The sequence below is a fragment of the Coregonus lavaretus genome (assembly GCF_964263955.1).
Source record: "Coregonus lavaretus genome assembly, chromosome: 18".
NCBI lineage: Eukaryota > Metazoa > Chordata > Actinopteri > Salmoniformes > Salmonidae > Coregonus > Coregonus lavaretus.
Genome location: NC_140005.1, coordinates 41,342,789 through 41,365,609, shown reverse-complemented (window position 1 = coordinate 41,365,609; position 22,821 = coordinate 41,342,789). Strand labels below are relative to the sequence as shown.

General features: G+C 42.5%; 1 protein-coding gene across 2 annotated transcripts; it reads right to left on the bottom strand.

Moving 5' to 3' along the window:
• Window positions 1-217: 217 nt before the first annotated feature.
• Window positions 218-17,368, bottom strand: LOC311145727 (uncharacterized protein). Of its 2 annotated transcripts, XM_084182015.1 has the most exons (6): window positions 17,244-17,361; window positions 16,676-16,772; window positions 15,968-16,039; window positions 2,261-2,331; window positions 2,055-2,179; window positions 218-1,686 (listed from the first exon to the last, which is right to left on the bottom strand). In XM_084182015.1, exons 1-6 carry the CDS (start codon window positions 17,278-17,280, stop codon window positions 1,267-1,269), a joined length of 822 nt encoding a protein of 273 aa, XP_084038141.1. In that variant the 5' UTR covers window positions 17,281-17,361; the 3' UTR covers window positions 218-1,266. The 2 variants fall into 2 exon arrangements, with proteins under 2 accessions (XP_084038141.1, XP_084038140.1); XM_084182014.1 differs by having other exon boundaries at window positions 2,055-2,331; window positions 17,244-17,368.
• Window positions 17,369-22,821: the final 5,453 nt, after the last annotated feature.

Sequence of the window (22,821 nt, the reverse complement as noted above, 5' to 3'; positions counted from 1 at the left end):
ATATTGCTTACAGTTGTCAAATCCTCTCGGATCTCCACAAGTGCTTAGGCCAAATCCCAATTGGACCCATATGTTTTAGCATAGGAATCCGTCTGCTGAGTGGAAATGTTGGAGCAGCAAAAAGTGAGTGGACATTCCTCTTTATTCCCCTTTTAAACAAACAAGGTGCAATCAGTACCTAGTCACCGCCGAGACAGAAACTACGTAATAAAGGTGGCATAGTCATGTTGGCTTTATTTTTGTCATATAAATATACAAACCTTCCAATTCAGGAAATTTACAGCAAACCAAATATTCATTTGTTTCTTAAATTCATCCCATGTTCCTAAATCATTGTGTTCGATTACATGAAATCAAATTACACTTCAGATTACACTTCTCACCAGTGTATATTTGTTTACTCCCCTCATGTATTTTAAAGGAACAAGTGCACACTTCTAGGAGAAGGGGGAGACTGAATTGGGCTCTAGTGTTACTGTGGCTGAGCAGGCAGCTGTGCAGCGACGCAAAAAATATTATTTGTACAAATCAACAGACGGCACTTTAGTTTATTGGTAGCATAAGTGAAAAGGGCCTGGGGTTTTTTGACCTGACCAGGAAAAACGCCTGTCTAATAATGAGAAGGAAGAATCTAGTCTCAACAACTGCTGTGACAAGGAGAGAACCCAATTCCATGAGCTAGAGGGATTTTCCACTGAATTTCTTAAACCAACCCATTCCTTTTGCATCAATGAGGGGAGTACACAATTTATTTTATATTGCACAGGAGGGGGAAGGCAATGCATTTGACACGTTCGTAAATGCAGTCAATTCCTTAACTTTTCTTCAGATTGTCCATTCCAATATGATATGGCTTCTTCAACAGAAAAAGCAACTAGTTACTGCAAAATCAATAAACTGAAGGTCAAACTGTACTATTTAGCAGTGTAAGGCATAGTATCTTTTGGCACAATACAACATATTTAATGCTGAATTATATTCTCACTCGATCTTGTTCAGAAGGGCAATGTGTTGAAATATAACAGCAGCTTGAAAACAATATGGCTGACATCTCTTAGTTTACAATTCTTTAGTACAAAAGAAAACAGAAATCCCTCAATGTGAAACAAATAAGCCCCTACCCCCAAGGTAGATGAGGGGATGTGATTTGCTAACTCTGCTTCCTGTCACTCAACGGGCTCCTGCTATTGGCTGACCCCTCTCGGTCTGGATGGAAGTATTGTTGTGTTGGAGTGCTGTTTGCATATTATTATTGTGTGTGTTTGTTTACATTTCAGGCTGCCCCTGATGTACAGGAGCAGGCCTATTTTGCACATGATCAGCAGCAGGGGCCTCTGGGATATGCGGTCCTTTCTCCTCTGCCTGTTTAATCTCTTCCTGTATAGAATGTTCATCTGTCTTAACTTCCTGTCCCTCATCTCCTGGCTTTGACTCTTCTTCCTTGGGCTGTTCCTCTGCTTTCTTCTCCTCTTTCTGTGCTGCCTTGTCTTGTTTTGGTTCCTCAACTTTGACTTCCATTTGGACCTCTACCTGCTCCTGGGCCACACTCCTTCCCTGTTCAGGTGCACCCTGGGTGTTGGAGTCTGGTTGTTGTAGTTTGGGGGGAGAGAGTAGCTCAGAGGGAGCTATTAGACCGTCCATGTTGAGATCCTGAGTCTGCAGGAGAAAGTCTACCATTTCCACCACCTGGAATGCGCGTACACACAAACACACACAACAAAAAACATTGGCTTAGTGTACATATTCACCAACTGAAACACTGTGCAGTCAACTTCAGCATTAGTGGAGATTCACTTACGGCTAAAGTGAGTCCTACAGTAACATCTTTATACCTACACAACAGTACAGGCTACAGTATCTATTTCAATCCTGATACATAACCCTTATAATATTATGTCCTGCTAGCTAGTTGGCCAAACTGACTACGATCAAGACAGAGTTACAAAATCAGTCAGTACAATACAGTATGTCCTAACCATGACAGTGAAGATGTCTTCTACAGATGTTCTACACACACACACACACACACACACACACACACACACACCCCTCACCGGCTCAGCTGACTGTTCTCCAGGTGTATTGTGGGAGTTGTATTCAGAGAGCAGCTTCATCATCTCCAGGCCATCCATGTCACCGCTGCGGTCGTAGTCATGGAGACTGAACAGGAAAAACACCTCTGACCAGCAGGAAATAGGAAGATGTTGACTCATTAATAATGTCAATGATTGTGTGTGTGTGTATGTGTGTGTGTGTTTACCTTGTTCCCAGGTGCTATCTGGTCCTCCCTGTCCCTCCTTCAGGTTGGCCTTGATGTAGCTCTGCAGCAGCCTAACACACACACAGAGGTTATAGGTCAGAGGTTACGGTTCACAGAGGTTAGGGCTTGGGATAGAAGGTTCAACCTCAGGCCCACCTGACTGGGTAGAAAGTTACTTCACTGTACAGAAAGTACCACTGTAATCTAGTCTCAACATGTCTCAAGGTTTTACAAACAAACTCTCTGTTCCCTCCCTGGTGTGTTCTGTGTACAGTAGGGTTAAATATTTTCCCTGTATTTTACAAATGTTAAATCCCGAGAATAAATCATTTTTCTCCCACGTAAGCAGGTATTTCCCACCCAAACCGGAAGTGTCATGTTAAAACATTAGGAACACCTTCCTAATATTGAGTTGCACCTACTACCATACCCTGTTCAAAGGCACGTAAATATTTTGTCTTGCCCATTCACCCTCTGAATGGCACACATACAAAATCATTCTTTAACCTGTCTCTAACCCTTAATCTACACTGATTGAAGTGGATTTAACAAGTGACATCAATAAGGGATCATAGCTTCACCTGGATTCACCTGGTCACTACATGGAATGAGCAGGTGTTCTTAATGTTTTGTATACTCAGTGTATAAAGCATATAAATATGTCTGGATTTGATTAGAGTTTTGATCGGCATGAAAATTCAAGCCTGACGCTACCAGAGCCTGATGAGCCATACATTAAAGACATTTTAAGATCCCAAGCTCAAAAAGCCCCAAATGATTGTGTCGTTATCCAATACATAGCCTATGATATATAGGCTACCGCACATTACGTACGACAGAAAAACATAAAAGCCGATAGATGTAGGCCTGCCTATACTCTCTTGGGTAAATAAATGAAACAACTCCAGTAGGCTGAGTGTATTAGCCTACTGTACTGTATTTTACTGTTTTATATGGACTGGAATTACGCACCTTGTTCAATCCATGAAGCTGGGGGAGAACATACGGCCTACAAAGTTACAAGTATAGGCTAGCAAATTTGATTTTAATTTTGAAATATAATAGAACCTATTTTACGTTTTTATAATTAATAGACTGACGCATATACCTTTCATCATATTTTCATCATTTTTTATTTTTTTTAGGGGGTAGATCAGCTTTAATATTGCAGATAGATTGTAACTTCCATCAATGTAATTGTCTGCATCACTTCCCAAGTTTTGAATCCAGCGTCGTTTTGCGTATCAGTTCATAAACACTATGCCATGGGATCGGTACGTCAAAAATCTCTTCCCAACTATTTTGCAATCTATATGGGACGGCTGTCAATCCTTTGGTCCTTAAATGAAACTGGTACACTTTGTTATTTAGCACAGTTTTCTTTAACCAATTATGTTCTTTAATGCAGACAGACAAGTTCCTTACATTTTCCCCCTTCCACTTTCCTCTTACATTTTTGCGGTAATGCTGCAATAATTTGGTTGTAATTTTGGGTAGAGCAGACATTTCCATATGTTTTTGTTAGCTGCATGTGCGACATAACTCCACCAGCCCTACCGATGATATCATTTACGAAGATTATACCTTTTTTAAACATTTTGTCAAAAAAAAGTTTTTTTATCAATTAGTATATTTGAGTTTAACCACAATATTTGTTGCATTATTTGTTCTGTCGTTTCTGGAGGATTAAATTGAAAATGCAACCAACTTTCTATGGCTTGTTTTAGAAATAGTGATATTTGGGAGATTATTTCCTTTTGAAATAACTGAAAATTAGAGGTTGTAATCTGAATAAAGGGAAAAAGGCCATTCTTGAACATTGGGTGAGACAATCTTACTAATTTGCTAGAGAACCAGTTTGGATTTAAGTATAACTTTTGTATGACAAGCTTTTAGTGATAGGTCTAATGCTTTAATATTTAATCATTTCTGTCCTCCGAATTCATATTCATTATATAAATAGGCCCGTTTAATTTTGTCTGGCTCGCCGTTCCAAATAAAATGGAATCTTTTTTTCTCATATAATTTAATAAACTGTTCGCTAGGCGTAGGCAAGACCATAAGCAAATAGGTAAACTGGGATAATACTAAAGAGTTAATCAAGGTGATTTTTCCACAAATTGACAGGTATTTACCTTTCCATGGTAGCAAGATCTTATCTATTTTTGCTAACTTTCTATAAAAATGTATTGGAGTGAGATCATTTATTTCCTTTGGGATATGTATTCCGACTATATCCACATCACCATCAGACCATTTTATTGGTAAACTACATGTTAATGTAAATGTTTAATTTAGCAGGCCTGGTTTCCCAGATTTTTCTTAGTGTTCTATTGTTTCCAGTACTTGCCTTATATTATCTCCAATGTATCGTCCATGTAAAAAACCTGTCTGATTAGAATGAATAATGTCCGACAATATCTTTTTAATTCTATGAGCTATACATTTTACTAGAATTTTTGCATCACAACACTGAAGTGTAAGGGGCCTCCAATTTTTTTTAATGGACTGGATCTTTGTATTTTCCACTTGTATCCTGTTTCAGTAATAATGAAATCAGACCTTCTTTTTGAGTGTCTGATAATCTACCATTTACATAGGAGTGGTTAAAAAATGCTAATAACGGTCCTCTGAGTATATCAAAAAAGGTTTGGTATACCTCGACTGGTTATTGGACTGCCATCCAACCCTGGAGTTTTCCCGGACTTAAAGTCTTTAATTGCATCCAGAAGTTCCTCCTCTGTAATTTCACCTTCACATTAGTATTTCTGTATGGCTGTTAATTTTACATTATCAATAGAAAAAACATCTCTACAATTAGCTTCAGTTAGAGGAGATGGAGGCGACTGAAACGAAAACATATGCTTAAAGTACTTTGTTTCCTCCTTCAAAATATAATTTGGTGAATCATGGGTGACTCCGTCATTTGTAACCAGTTTCAGTACATTATTTTTGGTAGCATTCCTATGCTGAAGATTAAAAAATAATTTGGTGCATTTTCCCCCATGTTCCATCCAGTTTGCTTTATTTTTATAATATATTACACTTGATCTTTCTTGAATAAGTTTCTCCATTTCTGTTTGTTTTTCCTCTAATTTATTTTGAGCCTCTATGTTACAGTTTTTATTGCTATCTGTTCTTTTAGACCTTCTATTTCCTTTGTTAGTATGGACTCTTTGATTATTTTGTGCCACCTGGGCCACAATGATAAGCCCCTCTCTGATTGTCCGAGTGTGACCCCCTCCCCATGGGTTACTGTAGCCAGTGTTGTCAGCACTGCCACTACCTGGGTGGGGGTACCCAACTGGAATCCCCACCGACTAGGTACAAGGTCGTCAAGGTTCTCATTAGCAGCTTTGAGAATTTCCTTGTATATTATGCTCTCCCATCAGGGGGCTCTGGCTTTGTAGGACCAACCCTGTCAGGCAGGCTCAGAATCTTGAGGGGGCGGTGCTGCTCAAGTAGGTCTCTGACCGCATTTATTTTTCTGTTTTGGCTGCATATAGGCAACTCACAGCAGGTCCATAAAACAGATGGGGACTTCTCTTTGGTGTATGGGTCGCTCAAGTGGGTGTCTAGGACATAGGGTTGGGGATCGTTCCATCATGATAGGACAATTTAAAAATATATATTAGATGTATACTATATTTTAAAATGTATATCCCTCATCTGCACAAAATTGAAAGCTCTCTCTCACAACCCCTGCTCACAGACACACGTTGGTTCTGGGATATGCTACCATTTCCTTTCTCAATCACTTAACGCCACACTTATTCAAACACAAAAACGCACACCACACCTTCCATCACAATTCATCCACACATACCCACATACTGTGCTGTGCCTTCTATGTCTTCTGTTTGCTATGTTTTTATCTCCACTATGTTGATTGAGTACTTGTGTTCTAATTTAGTTGTATTTGAAGATGTATTATTTTGCTTGTTATCTTTTCTTGTAATAACGTCTTTTCCCTTTATAAAATACTATACCTACTATAATAAATGTGCTTTATTATTACAATCCCTACCATGACTAGTATTGGGTGTTCTATTATTCGACTCCTCTATTAGAACTTTCAGAATAGCCATGGCGTAGTCTTTGGTTGTCAATTTACAGTTTATCGACAACAAGAGCAACACGCTTCCCTTTTAATCTATTGGGTACAGAACTTTGCGCCGTTCTGCAATCTCCCTCGGGAACTGATAATTCATGCCTATTTTCGTGCCAGCAAGTCTTTTACCTAGGCTTTTAACCATACTTTATCCTTAAAAAAAGCAAATTTGGCAACGATTGGACGCTCATATCTCTGTCCTCTTTGTCTGAAACGGTGTACACGTTCGAGTTGGATTTTGTCAACAGCCTCGAGTAGAATTTGAAGCGCTGTAAGAAAGAAGTACTTCACTATTTTTTCTGTAATCTCTCCCGCTTTTTCCTGGATACCCGTAAGTACTAGATTTTCTCTCATCGATCTAGTTTGTATGTCTAGTAAGGCTTCTCTCAGAAAGTTGTTCTCCTTTTTAAGTTCCTTAACGTCCGTTTCCATCCTAGTGACTGTCCCTTTTAGTTTTTTTGTATCGCTCTTCATTATCGCAGCTTTTCCGTCACTCATTTCAAGACTCGCCTTTAACTCTTTTACATCATTACTGACCAACTCTAGTATGCACAGTTTGTAATTTATCGACTTCAACAAGTCGCTTTCCACACTTACCAGTCCCGGTGGTGAAAAGCATAAATCATCTGTATCAGTCGAGGAGTCACATTTTCTCTTGGAGATTGATTCTCCTCGTTTATCTTCCGTCATGTTTGGGTGTTGCGTGTTGTTGTAATATTTGTCGATACATTTCTCTAGCCTTATAATTTGTTTTGTGTTATTATCCAGATTGAATGTTATTACCCTCGAATATATGAAATGTTAATATTTAGTCTAACTTACTGATAATGAATATTATGTTTTTATCTTGAGGCGATTTGTAGCGCTGTGTATTCAATACGCCATCTTGTATATCCATGTGCTTATTAACCCATCTCCTCTTTCTATCTCTATTGTTGCGTCATTCCTTCTTCGCTTTCAACAGTTAAATGAAATACGTTTTGTTGTCCTTATCTTCATCATTGTAATGACATGCTTGAATAATATAGGACTAGAATAAGATGCAGAAGGCTTTCCCTTCTCTTCACGAAGATCGAATGTTTATGGTTCTGAACAAATAACTGCTATAGTCTACCGCGGTCCCGCATTCTCTATTCTTTCAATCTGCTGTATTTAACAGTCAGCAAACAAGAGCTTGCATCCCTTTTCGAATAGTCTATTAGTATGAGAATAAGAAAAAAAGAATTCCAGCAAGCTATTCTAGTCTAGTTTTCCTGGGACTCCAAGAGCTAAGGAGCCAGCGGAGTGAAGGTGCGTATTGTGCAAGAGACAGAGGCTATGTTAGAAGCTTATGCATAACCCATCATTAATTAGCTAAATATAAGGTTAATACAGCATTGAATGTATTACCTGAAACAGGGTAGGCTAGGACATCTATATATACAGTAAAATGAGTGTACAAAACATTAGGAAAACCTTCCTAATATTGAGTTGCACCCCTTTTGCCCTCAAAACAGCCTTCATTTGTCGGGGCATGGACTCTACAAGTTGTCGAAAGCGTTCCACAGGAATCCTGGCCCATGTTGACTCCAATGCTTCCCACAGTTGTGTCAAGTTGGCTGGTAGTGGGTCTCTACTCCGAATAAGTCGTTCCATCTCATCCTATAGATGCTCAATTAGATTGAGATCTGGTGGCTGTGCAGGCCACTGTAGTACGCTGAATTCACTGTCATGTCCATGGAACCATTCCTGGACATTCCTAAACTTCTGGCATGGGGCATTATCCTGCTGAAAAAATCTATTTGCCGATGGATACACTGCTGCCATGAAGGGATGCACCTGATTGGCAATGATGTTCAGATATCCTGTGGCACTCAAACGTTGCTCCACTTTTATCAAGGGGCCCAATGTGTGCCATGAAAACACACCCAACACCACCACCACCAGCCTGTTGAGATGTGGCATGATGGATGCATGTTTTCTCCATACCCTAGTTCTCCCATCAGAGTAAAACAGCAGGAACCGGGATTCATCAGACCAGGCAATGTTTTTCAAATTCTCCAGTGTCCAGTGTTTTCGTCCCTTAGCCCACTGCAACTGCAGAACTCTATAAGGTCGTCAGCTGCCATACCCAATTTGTGTCAAGGTACGGCGAGTTGTGCTTTATTTTATGGGTCTTTGGGCACCAATGTTGTACTGGACTGTCAGTTGACTAACTGTAGCCCATCTGTTGTTCTGCACAATTAGTGTCAGCCTCCTTTGTCCTCTTCATCAATGACCCATTTCCGACCACTGGTCTGCCATTGGCTGGATCTCCTTTGGGTGGTGGACCATTCTTGATACACACAGGAAACTGTTGAGCATGAAAAACCCAGCAGCGTTGCAGTTTTTGATACACTCAAACCGGTGCACGTGGCATCTACTACCATACCCAATGTTCCCTCAAAAAAAAATTAGGCACTGAGCAAATTTCAGGTCTGCTGAGCACAAGCTTGAACGTTGTGAAAATTATGTGCAACTTCCAGCGCACGTTTACTGTGAACACTGAGGCTGTACCCACTTTAAGTTACAGTTATAACAGTGGCCAACTAGGCTACTTTGGCTTTTTGATCATAATGTAGGCCTACCAGAGCGCCCTACCATCAGAAACAATGGAGTAAATGAATCCCATAACATTTGAACATGGAAATAGCTGTTCTATCATTCAGCCTACAGTAGCAGCCAATGTGTGGCGTTAAATGTAGGCCTACATTCCATGAGACTTTTGAAAACAACATGCAGGGCTTGACATTAACCTGTTCATCCACTTGTCCTTCAGACAAGGAGGTGATTGAAAATGTTGTTGTGTTGTTTGATGCAAGAAACCGCTTTACAAAATAAAATGCATTATTATTCCCATACCATTATTACAGAGAATCAGCCAAATTATGCTAAACTCTGCCTATTGGCTACTTAGCTTATTCAGGCCTGTTTCAAAATACAACACTGCCCCTTTAAGACAAAAAAAAGCTCTTTACCTGACTTGCTTTTCAAAGATGTCTAGAAATGTACACGTTTTGTGCTCTTGTAGGAAGCAATCTCTCCCCTATTGCGGACTACAAATTATCTATAACAGGGTTAATAATTCATTAACTAGCAAAGGATATGAACAAAATGTGCACAGGTGGCTACATGCAGCTCTTTCTTTGATCTCAAAACAAGCGCATCTACTCACGACCACAGCTGTAAACACAGTCCAGTTCAAAGTAAATGGCACAGATCCATATATGGCAATGGTCTATTTGCATATAGGCCTACTGCAGCTCTGATTGGTTATGCCGCACCGGTCTGGGCTGAGTTGTGCGCAATAGAATCCTACTCCGATGCGTTCTGTCTACAATAAAATCTCTTGCATAGTTCGTTTTGTTTTGGTATGTTGCAATGAAAGTGGCTAATATTGCGTTGATTCGATCACTATTACCACAGTAAAGGGAAACGTTGATAGTGTTAACTACCAGGGAAAACTTTAGAATGTTGAGTGAAGTTCAATCTCATGTTTCTCTTTGTGGGCTGATATTTCTTCTGCGCTCTGTGCGGCAGTCCTGGTGGAGCTGCACTGCAGTTTCGGGGCTACTGCGCGCCCGTGCGCAGCTTAGAGGGAACATTGGACATACCCCGTTCAAAGACACTTAAATCTTTTGTCTTGCCCATTCACCCTCAATGGCAAACATACACAATCCATGTCTCAAGGCTATAAAATCCTTCTTTAACCTGTCTCCTCCCCTTCATCTACACTGATTGAAGTGGATTTAACAGGTGACATCACTAAGGGATCATAGCTTTCACCTGGATTCACCTGGTCAGTCTATGTCATGGAAAGAACAGTTGTTCCTAATGTTTTGTACACTCAATGTATATACAGTTGAAGTCGGAAGTTTACATACACTTAGGTTGGAGTCATTAAAACTTGTTTTTCAACCACTCCACAAATGTCTTGTTAACAAACTATAGTTTTGGCAAGTCGGTTAGGACATCTACTTTGTGCATGACACAAGTAATTTTTCCAACAATTGTATACAGACAGATTATTTCACTTATAATTCACTGTATCACAATTCCAGTGGGTCAGAAGTTTACATACACTAAGTTGACGGCGCCTTTAAACAGCTTGGAAAATTCCAGAAAATGATGTCATGGCTTTAGAAGCTTCTGATAGGCTAATTGACATCATTTGAGGCAATTGGAGGTGTACCTGTGGATGTATTTCAAGACCTACCTTCAAACTCAGTGCCTCTTTGCTTGACATCATGGGAAAATCAAAAGAAATCAGCCAAAAAATTGTAGACATCCACAAGTCTGGTTCATCCTTGGGAGCAATTTCCAAACGCCTGAAGGTACCACGTTCATCTGTACAAACAATAGTACGCAAGTATAAACACCATGGGACCACGCAGCCGTCATACCACTCAGGAAGGAGACGCGTTCTGTCTCCTAGAGATGAATGTATTTTGGTGCGAAAGTGCAAATCAATCCCAGAACAACAGCAAAGGACCTTGTGAAGATGCTGGAGGAAACAGGTACAAAAGTATCTATATCCACAGTAAAACGAGTCCTATATCGACATAACCTGAAAGGCCGCTCAGCAAGGAAGAAGCCACTGCTCCAAAACCGCCATAAAAAAGCCAGGCTACGGTTTGCAACTGCACATAGGGACAAAGATCGTACTTTTTGGAGAAATGTCCAAAAATAGAACTGTTTGGCCATAATGACCATTGTTATGTTTGGAGGAAAAAGGGGGTACTTGCGAGCCGAAGAACACCATCCCAACCGTGAAGCACGGGGGTGGCAGCATCATGCTGTGGGGGTGCTTTGCTGCAGGAGGGACTGGTGCACTTCACAAAATAGATGGCATCATGAGGAAGGAAAATTATGTGGATATATTGAAGCAACATCTCAAGACATCAGTCAGGAAGTTAAAGCTTGGTCTCAAATGGGTCTTCCAAATGGACAATGTGTCACGCCCTGGCTCTGGGGACTCTCGTATGTTGAGCCAGGGTGTTTATTTCTAGGTTTTGTATATCTATGTTAGCCAGGGTGGCTCCCAATCAGAGACGGCTGTAGCTCGTTGTCTCTGATTGGGAGCCATACTTAGGTAGCCATTTGGCATTCATTTGGTGTGGTTTCTTGTTCCGTGTTGGTTTGTGTATGTACCAGGGACGTCACGTTATCGTTTTGTTGTTTTGTTCGTGTGATCATTATTTAAATAAAATATGTTCGCATTCCACGCTGCGCGGTGGTCCTCCTCCTTCAGCGATCGTGACAGAAGAAACCACCATAACAGGACCAAGCAGCGTGAAGAGGAGAGAGGATGGACTTGGGAGCAGTGGATTAAGAGTCTCGACTGGGCCAAGCCAAGTGAAGAGGAGAGAGGTTGGACTTTGGAGCAGTGGGGTGAGAGTCTGGCGAGAGACATGGAGGCCTGGTCCACGGGGAGAGACGCCCAGAATTTTTTTAGTGGGGGGCTCACGCCGTGGACGACGGGGCAGCAGGAGGGCGCGATAGAGTGGTCCAGCGGGTTAGCAGAGGAGGCCGCCAGGTTACGGGGGCCACTGGTCACAAAGGGGAGGGAAAGTGTAGAGGCACGGCGAGAGGTACTGGGGTGTGTTACCAGTCCGGTCCGGCCCGTTCCTGATCCCTGCGTAGGGCCAGTGGTGTGTGTCCCCAGTACGGTCCGGCCTGTTCCTGTTCCTCGCATCGAGCCTGTGATGCGCGTCGCCAGCCCGGTCCGGCCTGTTCCTGCTCCCCGCATCGAGCCTGTGGTGCGCGTCGCCAGCCTGGTCCGGCCTGTTCCTGCCCCTCGCACCAAGCCAGTTGTGCGCGTCGCCAGCCCGGTCCGGCCCGTTCCTGCTCCCCGCACCAAGCCAGTGGTGCGCGTCGTCAGCCCGGCCCGGCCCGTTCCTGCTCCCCGCACCAAGCCAGTGGTGCGCGTCGTCAGCCCGGCCCGGCCCGTTCCTGCTCCCCGCACCAAGCCAGTGGTGCGCGTCGTCAGCCCGGCCCGGCCCGTTCCTGCTCCCCGCACCAAGCCAGTGGGGTGCGTCGTCAGCCCGGTTCGTCCCGCTCCTGCTCCCCGCACCAAGCCAGTGGTGCGCGTCGTCAGCCCGGTTCGGCCCGTCCCTGCTCCCCGCACCAAGACAGTGGTGCGCATCGTCAGTCCGGTTCGTCCCGTTCCTGCTCCCCGCACCAAGCCAGTGGTGCGCGTCGTCAGTTCGGCACAGCCCGTACCTGTTCCACCGATGCCTGGTCCGGCACCGGTCAGCTGCTCCACTCCGGAGCTAGAGCAATCCGCTCCACCAGTGTTCAGTCCAGCTCCGGCCAGTAGGGCCAGACCGGACCAGGGGCGCTTTGGGGGGTTAGAGAGGGAGTGGGGGTCATGTCCGGAGCCGGATCCGCCGCCGAGGCGGAGTGCCCACCCGGTCCCTCCCCTGTTGGGTGTGGTTGGCGCGGTCGGAGTCCGCGCCTTTGGGGGGGGGGGATACTGTCACGCCCTGGCTCTGGGGACTCTCGTATGTTGAGCCAGGGTGTTTATTTCTAGGTTTTGTATATCTATGTTAGCCAGGGTGGCTCCCAATCAGAGACGGCTGTAGCTCGTTGTCTCTGATTGGGAGCCATACTTAGGTAGCCGTTTGGCATTCATTTGGTGTGGTTTCTTGTTCCGTGTTGGTTTGTGTATGTACCAGGGACGTCACGTTATCGTTTTGTTGTTTTGTTCGTGTGATCATTATTTAAATAAAATATGTTCGCATTCCACGCTGCGCCTTGGTCCTCTCTTCCCGACGATCATGACACAATGACCCCAAGCATACTTCCAAAGTTGTGGCAAAATGGCTTAAGGACAACAAAGTCAAGGTATTGGAGTGGCCATCACAAAGCCCTGATGTCAATCCTATAGAAAATGTGTGGGCAGAACTGAAAAAGCATGTGCGAGCAAGGTGGCCTACAAACCTGACTCAGTTACACCAGCTCTGTCAGGAGGAATGGGCCAAAATTCACCCAACTTATTGTGGGAAGCTTGTGGAAGGCTAACCGAAACGTTTGACCCAAGTTAAACAATTTAAAGGCAATGCTACCAAATACTAATTGAGTGTATGTAAACTTCTGACCCACTGGGAATGTGATGAAATAATTAAAAACTGAAATAAATCATTCTCTCTACTATTATTCTGACATTTCACATTCTTAAAATAAAAGTGGTGATCCTAACTGACCTAAGACAGGGAATTTCTACTAGGATTACATTTCAGGAATTGTGAAAAACTGAGTTTAAATGTATTTGGCTAAGGTGAATGTAAACTTAATATGGAGTTGGTCCCCCCTTTGCTGCTATAACAGCCTCCACTAGATGTTGTAACATTGCTGCGGGGACTTGCTTCCATTCAGCCACAAGAGCATTAGTGAGGTCGGGCAATGACGTTGGGCGATTAGGCCTGGCTCGCAGTCGGCGTTCCAATTCATCCCAAAGGTGTTCGATGGGGTTGAGGTCAGGGCTCTGTGCAGGCCAGTCAAGTTCTTCCACACTGATCTCGACAAACCATTTCTGTATGGTCCTTGCTTTATGCTCGGGGGGATTGCCATGCTGAAACAGGAAAGGCCCTTCCCCAAACTGTTGCCACAAAGTTGGAAGCACAGAATCGTCTAGAATGTCATTGTATGCTGTAGCGTTAAGATTTCCCTTCACTGGAACTAAGGGGCCTAGCCCGAACCATGAAATACAGCCCCAGACCATTATTCCACATCCACCAAACTTTACAGTTGGCACTATGCATTTGGGCAGGTAGCGTTCTCCTGGCATCCGCCAAACCCAGATTCGTCCGTCGGATGGTGAAGCGTGATTCATCACTCCAGATAAAGCGTTTCCACTGCTCCAGAGTCCAATGGCGGCCCGCTTTACACCACTCCAGCTGATGATTGGCATTGCCCATGGTGATCTTAGGTTTGTGCGCGGCTGCTCGGCCATGCAAACCCATTTCATGAAGCTCCCGACGAACAGTTATTGTGCTGACGTTGCTTCCAGAGGCAGTTTGGAACTCAGTAGTGAGTGTTGCAACCGAGGACAGACAATTTTGACGTGCTTCAGCAGTCGGCGGCCCAGTTCAGTGAGCTTGTGTGGCCTATCACTTCGTGGCTGTGCCGTTGTTACTCCTATACGTTTCCACTTCACAATAACAGCACTTACAGTTGACCGGGGAAGCTCTAGCAGGGCAGAAATTTTACGAACTGACTTGTTGGAAAGGTGGCATCCTATGACGGTGCCACGTTGAAAGTCACTGAGCTCTTCAGTAAGGGCATTCTACTGCCAATGCTTGTCTATGGAGATTGCATGGCTGTGTGCTCGATTTTATACACCTGTCAGCAACTAGTGTGGCTGAAATAGCCGAATCCACTAATTTTAAGGGGTGTCCACATACCTTTGTATATATAGTGTATCAATCTTGAACAGAATTATCTACTTTGGATGCAATTTGAATGGAATTGATGGAGAGAGAGAAAGACTGCGAGAGTGCTCGCGTGCGCACCAATTTAAAGCAACGATGTTCGAGCGATAGGCTGTTTTAAAACTCTGCAGCTGCAATTTAAAAAAAAATCTTTACATTTACATTTGACATTTTAGTCATTTAGCAGACGCTCTTATCCAGAGCGACTTACAATTGAAAAACAAGGTGACCCCTGAAAGCCAGATGGAGATGTGTAAATTAGATGCAGATTCAGTCATTATAGCCTATTAATATAGTATGGCCTACCCTTCACAAGAAAAAAAGTTACCATGATGAGATGATACATGTTGTGAACTGCGCTCCATACTGAGATGCCTTGTCTGTCCCCACTCTGAGCGATAATGATTGATCATGCAGATAGCAGAGAGAAGGCCGTAGAGAAGCCAGATTTAGACATTGCATATAATTTAACAGTTCCATTTCACATCATGCTGTTCATTGAAATAATTTATTATAATTTACCGGTTTCTCTTAGTTATTTATCCCGGGAAAAGGGAGTGGGTTTGGACGGGAAATCTGCTATTCAACCCCTAGTGTAGCATGTCCTTGTGCTCACCTGTCTTAAATCACACAGTAGGCCTGGTCAGTGCATATGAACTGAGGCCTGGACAGCTAGAACACTCACACACCTAGACAACCTTTGACCTTTTACAGAACACAACTGAATGTGGTAATTGTGTAATAGCACAAAATATTTCAGTAATTTGTTTGTTTGTTTGTTTGTTCAACCAGATTGTTGTGAAAATAGGCAGTCATACTGGCAGCATCACACTAGTTAGGTTTACAAAAAAGGCTAACATTATAACAGCATCATAAACCTGTGTTTGAACATAGCTACATACAGTATCTTATCTGTCTGTCTGGGAGAAACTCTGCAGCTGCCTACTCAAAGTCCACAGAGCTGATAGCGTGAACGAACATAATACATGCCCCTGTCAGAGTAAAGGGTTAAATTAGGGCTGGAGCAAAGCCCTGCACTCCCAGCAGCTCACCTGGAGGAGGGTTGGCCAGATTTGGCCTGATTTAACCCTTTATTTAGTAGAGTTGACCACCACTGTAATAATTAAAGTAAAAGGTGCCACTCACCTGCGCTCCTCGTCTCCAGAGCCGAAGGGATTGGCCAGTGTGAGAGGGGGAGGGGCTCCTGCTGACTCTACTCTGTGGGACAAACACACACAGAGAGAGAGAGAGAGACTGTTGTGATAACAAATACTTTATGTTGGTTTTATTAATAGGATTAAGTGCAGGGAAAGATGACCTTTGACCTCTACCTGAAGCGCTATATAAACAGGCTCACTCGGAACTCTGACCCCTATTTCTCCTCTGTTGTTGTTACCACCCAGGGACAGGATGTGATGTAATTCCCGTAACCTCATACTGTCTCTGTTATTCCTATTTATTTATTTTTACATCAGGTGGCATCACTCCTACAGGACGCTTGTCCCTCAATCGACAGTGCAGGCTGAAGGCTGTCAGGGGTGCTACACAAGTAGTTTGTAAGTCGCTCTGGATAAGAGCGTCTGCTAAATTACGTAAATGTAAATGTAAATGTAAATATTGTTGTCTGACTGGCTCACCAAATAAACAACAAATAAAAAACAAAAGAATGACAAAACATACCCAAGCCAACAGGAAACCTAACCCTGCTGGAAAATCCATCTTAGACCAGTGTTGGTTCATATTTTTAACCTTGAGGACAAACCCTATACTTTCCCCCTGCCCTATACTTTTACTGTGTGTGTGTGTGTGTGTGTGTGTGTGTGTGTGTGTGTGTGTGTGTGTGTCAGGGCCTACCTTTCGTCACCGGGCACCTGTGGCGCAGAAACACACTTGTGCACGAGCAGGAGCAGGGAAAGCACACATGTCACCAACATGTCAGCGCCAGACTCACCTGCAAGCGCGAGAAGAACTGGCACTGTCATTCTGATTCGATATTAAACATTTTAGGCGTATTGTAACATTTAGGCCGATCATTTCGTTATTCAAACATTTCTGAATTATGTTCTGGAAGATGTAACTAAGGCAATAACCGTAGTCTATGAGAAATAATTGATGCTTTCAGCCCATCAGTTCTGCATCGGTAGACAGCCCAGACGAGCGTAGCCTATTTTACAATTGCAGTGATTTGGCATTTGTGTCCAACGTTGAATTATTGAGCGATATCATCATAGCATACAGTAACGTTAGGCCTAGTGATTTAAAACATCTCAATTATTGCTACAGAGATAGCTGTGATGCTAATGCTGCAACATTGTATCCATCTGATGTTACAATGGTAAAGTAGCAATCTCTCACTCAAATCAGTTATTATGCATCGTTTTAAATAGTTGCAATCTTACATTGCAATGTTGCCATATCCTACCTGTTGGCCCGTTTGATGAGTAGACAGAGAAACGCATGGTAACGTCGTGTTGTTAGTTGAGGTTGTGATTTCATAGCGGAAGATTCTACGGTTCAGCCCTCCGGGTAATATCTGCACTGCGCAGCGGCGAGATCGAGGCACCGGTCAAATAATTTCAATACATCCTTATTTTCTTCCTTTCCTTTAAGTAATCATTGATCTGACGTGACAGGAGAGGTGGACGCTATATGGAGCCCCTGGTTACACTATCCCGTTTTGTTGAATTTAGATCATAGATATATAAACCAAAAAAGGAAGGATGTATTTTGAAAGTATTCGAACTGGGCCACGGGATCTGTTTTGGTCAATGACTAGGTCCACGTGGAACCCCGGGCGAGGAGAGGACGTGTCCCGGTCGGTGCGGTCTCTCTCTCTCTCTCTCTCTCTCTCTCTCTCTCTCTCTCTCTCTCTCTCTCTCTCTTCTCTCTTTCTCTCTCTCTTTCTCTCTCTCTCGCTCTCTCTCTCTCTCTCTCTCTCTCTCTCTCATTGGCGATGCCACGTAGCTGCAGCTGACTAGGCACGAATCAGGCGGGGATGGAACGACAGTAGAGTGTGTGTGTGTGCAGCTGTGTGTAAGCCTAGAAACTGAACTTTTCTACATGGATTGTGAACATGGATGGCCCCCGCTACCGAGGCAGCGCGCTCAGCGTCGCCAGCCAGCAGCGGCTATACAGTAGCTCATTCACACAGTATCACAGGCAGACTCTACGAGACTACATTGGTCTAATACTCTCCATCATTATAACTGACATGTCAACATTTACCTTCATTTATAATGATTATTTTTGACTACACAGCTACACATTTCCCTTTGGAACAAATTGATTGTTTTGGGAATGTACGTAGCCTACTTGTCTCTCTCTGCTGGGAAAGCTTGGTCAGAGAGTTGGAGCAATCATTGGTCCAAAGGGCGATATATACTGAGTATACAAAACATTAAGAACACCTGCACTTTCTATGACAGACTGACCAGGTGAATCCAGGTGAAAGCTATGATCTCTTATTGATGTCACTTGTTAAATCCACTTCAATCAGTGTAGATTAAGGGAAGGAGACAGTTTAAAGAAGGATATTTAAGCATTGAGACATGGATTGTGTATGTGTGCCATTTGTGCCAAGAACGGCAACGCTGCTGGGTTTTTCATGCTCAACAGTTCCGTGGATATCAAGAACCCAAAGGACATCAAGCCAACTTGACACAACTGTGGGAAGCATTGGAGTCAACATTGGGCCAGCATCCTTGTGGAACGCTTTTGATACCTTGTAGAGTCCATGCCCTGATGAATTGAGGCTGTTCTGAGGGCAAAAGGGGTGACTCAATATTAGGAAGATGTTCGGTATACTCAGTGTAGGTTCGCGTGTTTGTGTGTGTTTAACCACATTAATGTAGTGTTTCACTGTAATGATATATTTCGACCACTAGATGGCAATATTGTCCAAATAGCAGATTCCGTCCAAGTGCTTTTGCTATGTCTCTCACTTTTTTTTTTAAATAGGCAAATCAGTTAAGAACAAATTCTTATTTACAATGACGGCCTACACCGGGACTCCCAATCACGGCCAGTTGTGATACAGCCTGGAACCGAACCAGGGGTCTGTAGTGACGCCTCAAGCACTGAGATGCAGTGCCTTAGACCACTGCGCCACTCAAGTGATATGGAAATAATGTTTGTCTGATACACACAAACTTTCCCTATTTTGGACCTCTCTTTCCTTCTGTGGATTGTGGTGGGCCAAGGGACGGTAATGCAAACAGAGGAGAGTGAGATAGAGGGAGGCGGCAAGGGAGGTAGGAAATAAGAACATGTGGTATAGGGAAGGAGAGAACAAACAGAGGGCCTCAGTCAAGTCAGGGAGAGTGAGGGAGAAATGGAGAGATGGAAGGATGGTGAGAGGGATGGATGGAGAGGAGGAGAGAGATGAAAGTGTTGGGTAACAGCGGGGAGCAGAAGACAATCTCAGCATGATCCCTGTGTTGGAGCGCCAGATTGGTAGTCAGGGAGAGGCTGACACACACACACACATACACACACACACCGTCTTGCGCAGCTAGCCTTGTGGGGACATACAATTCAGTCCCATTCAAAATCCTATTTTCCCTAACCCCTAACCCCAAACCTAACCCTAACCCATACTCTAACCCTAACCCTAACCTTAACCCAAAAACCTAAACTTAACCTTAACCCTAACCCTAAACCTAACACTTGCTCCTAACCCTAACCCTAAAACTAACCCTATCTCCTAACCCTAACCCTAAACCTAATTCTAACCCTAACACTAATTCTAACCTTAACCCTAAACCCCCTAGAAATAGAATTTGAGCTTGTGGGGACAAACAAATGTCCCCAATTGGTCAACATTTTCTTGGTTTACTCTTCTTGTGAGGACTTCTGGTCCCCACGAGTATAGTTAAACACGTCCACACACACACACACACACACACACACACACACACACGCGCGCACGCACGCACGTACTAAGGCAAGGGCACATACACACACGCTAGAGATGCGTGGGTCAGCTGTTTGTTATTGGCTATTGCCAATAACCCGTCCGCAACCGCCCGACTATAGGCTACAGTGATAAAGTTCACATCTTAGGTCCGCACCCGAGCCTAACCAGCAAATAGGCCTACAGAAAATGCGATGTACAGTTAGAGATGGCAGAACGATTTTGTTGACAATACTTTTTAGATAGGCCTGGTTTCTGGTTATAATTTCCGACATTTTGGTAGGCCACTTGTCTATAATTAGATGGGTCATTCTACAGATTCGGTGACATTTCAGTATTGTCAGTGTCCCAAGATGTACTAGTGTTATAACTTGTCAGAACATTTATCAAACTACACTTAAATTACAACATTTCAAAGTTTTACATGTTTTTAATATGGAGTAGAGAATATGATTTTAAACAGAGATGAATTTCAATACTTATATGTTTGCTTTTCTTAGGAGTATTAAGAATTTCGCCTGTCCCTATTGACCATCATGCAAATGGCGTGACTCATTTTGAGTACACAGTGTTAAATAATAATGCTTTTTTTTTGTTAAATTAATTGTATATGCCCCCTTATTATGCATAATCCATTTTCTCAGCATAAGACATTTTATTTTCTGAGAAATTCAGGCTTTTACCCCTGTCCTTGTATTTCTTTCAACCCCGTAATGCAACAATACCCCCACTCACAATTAAATAATGGTTTGATCCTGTGGACATCATTTATGAGGAAGTGACATCATACAAGTCTTCAGAGAAGCCTGGTGTGACAAGTGGTAAGCTGCTCTCTCACTTTTTATAAATATTTCATGTTTTTTAAGCACATATGGGCTTTGTCAATCTCAGGTATTCAACTCTGTTGGGGGGGGGGTAATTCATAGTTAAGATTTTACCAATAATTGTTTTTATAGCTATGAAGTATAACAATGTATTTTGTTGAATAAGGCCATGTGGCACACTGCTAGCTGCTAGCATCCCGAATTAGCAACAGATTAGCACAAAATCTTCAACCCTGTCACATTCAACCCCATCACATTTTTCAATGTTACGGGGTTGAATGGCTGTTACAGGGTTGAATAGCTGTTAAATCTTAGCAATATTTAATGTATATTGCTTAATACCAATCATATTTTCTTGTTGAATGTTTGTTGTTTACGGTTTTACAGTATCAACTAAAAGTACGAGGAATTTTTGAAAATAATAACTTAAAAAAAGTGACAATTAATTTGTTCTCTCTCCTATATACATTGACATATTTAGGAGTATTATCTGCAAGTTCATGTTCATTTTACTACATAGTGATTAAAAGGATACAATATTTAGTCTTGAAGAGTAAGCAGGTCATTGACTTGACCTTGACCTACAATTTCAGATTCAACAATGGAAAAAACAGCAGCAGAAAGGAAACACACATAGAGAGGAAGGTGAGGGACATCCGCGCGCCGGTGGTCAGGTAATTCTCCTGGAAATGTAAGATCTTTAAGACACGAGGTGGTGGTGGTCATGGACACACAATCAACAGAATATAAAGTTTTGTTGCTTTAAAGCATAATTTGGTAATGCATAAAAAGACTAGAGAATGTAAATGAAGACTAGTCTAAAAAGACATACAGTATACTGCCTTGGCAACTGGTGCGTGAGGGGTTCATGTTCACTAGCCGACTGGTTTGTACTGACATATTTAGGAGTATTATCTGCAAGTTCACGTTCATTTTACTACATAGTGATTAAAAGGATACAGTAATTAGTTTTGGAGAGTAAACTGGTCATTGACTTGACCTTGACCTACAATTTCAGATTCAACAATGGCAAAAACAGTAGCAGAAAGGCAAAGATTTGCCAGTAGTTCCATCCACAATGCGGATCCACCAAGTTGTTTGTGTGGCTGCAAGGCAAATTGCCTACCGTGATGTAAGCTGTATGTGCACAGTCCACAACAAGAAACTGGAATGCCAGTGTTTCAATACACAACATTTCACATTTACCCCTAAAGTTACATCAGTCGTGTCACAGAGGGAGGTTGATTGGGCAAATCCAGACATATGCGGGAAATGGTGCGTGGCCAAATATGATGACGATTTCTATCCCGGAATAATTCTAGCCACAGATGAATCCCATGTGCAGGTCAAATGCATGTGCTGTGCTGGACCAAATAGGTACTTCTGGCCACTTCTTCATGATATCCTGTGGTATCCATTTGAGGACATCTTGGAACACATTGATCCCCCTAAACCGGTGACTTCTAGGCACATGGAAATACAGAAGGAAGTGTGGGCTAGGCTCTCTCAGTAAAAATGGTGAACAAACTGTAGGCTTACCTATAGGTTATTAATGTTAAGATGTTTGCTTAATGTTCAAACATTCAAACAACACAGACATTCCTGCCATTACTCTGGATATTTCTATGAAATCAATGAAATGTTGTAACTGTTGTTAGTTTATTAATGTGTTTTAATCTGTCTAGATTTCATCTTGATTGTTTAAACTTTAAAAGCTATGTCGACAGTAGTTTAAAATGTTAAAAAATGGCAACATGTGACCTATATAGGTTATCAATGTTAAGATGTTTGCTCAATGTTCAAACAGACTCCTGCCATTATCAGATGGATATTTTTATGAAATCAATTAAATGTTGTTACTGTTATTAGTTCATTAATGTGTTTTACTCTGTCTAGCTTTCATCTAGATTCTTTAGATTTTAAAAGCTATGTTGACAGTAGGTTTAAAAATGTTTAAAAAATGGCAACATGTTAGTGATCTCAAAAGATAAAACATATGACACGTGATGCTTTTCACTCAACCCTGTTACATGATTTTCAACCCTGTTGCGGTGCATTCATCCCTGTTACGAGATTATTTTTTTACATTTTTGTATTAAATACACAAAATATAACATCAATAGTGTTTTTATTGTGTGTATTAAATCAGGGTAAATAAGGCTATTTCAATTTTGTCAGGAATTACGCAGCATTCTTGCACATTTCTTGCGAAAATGTGGAGTTAGATTCGAAATTTCTTCATCGTAAACTGGAAAGGATGGTGC

Coding starts and splice junctions, on each gene's coding strand:
- LOC311145727 (XM_084182014.1), bottom strand. CDS start 17,280: ATGCGTTTCTCTGTCTACTCATCAAACGGGCCAACAG. Junction 2,332..15,967: donor TCTGGAGACGAGGAGCGCAG/GTGAGTGGCACC, acceptor TGTGTGTGTTAG/GCTGCTGCAGAGCTACATCA. Junction 1,687..2,054: donor GAGAACAGTCAGCTGAGCCG/GTGAGGGGTGTG, acceptor CGCGCATTCCAG/GTGGTGGAAATGGTAGACTT.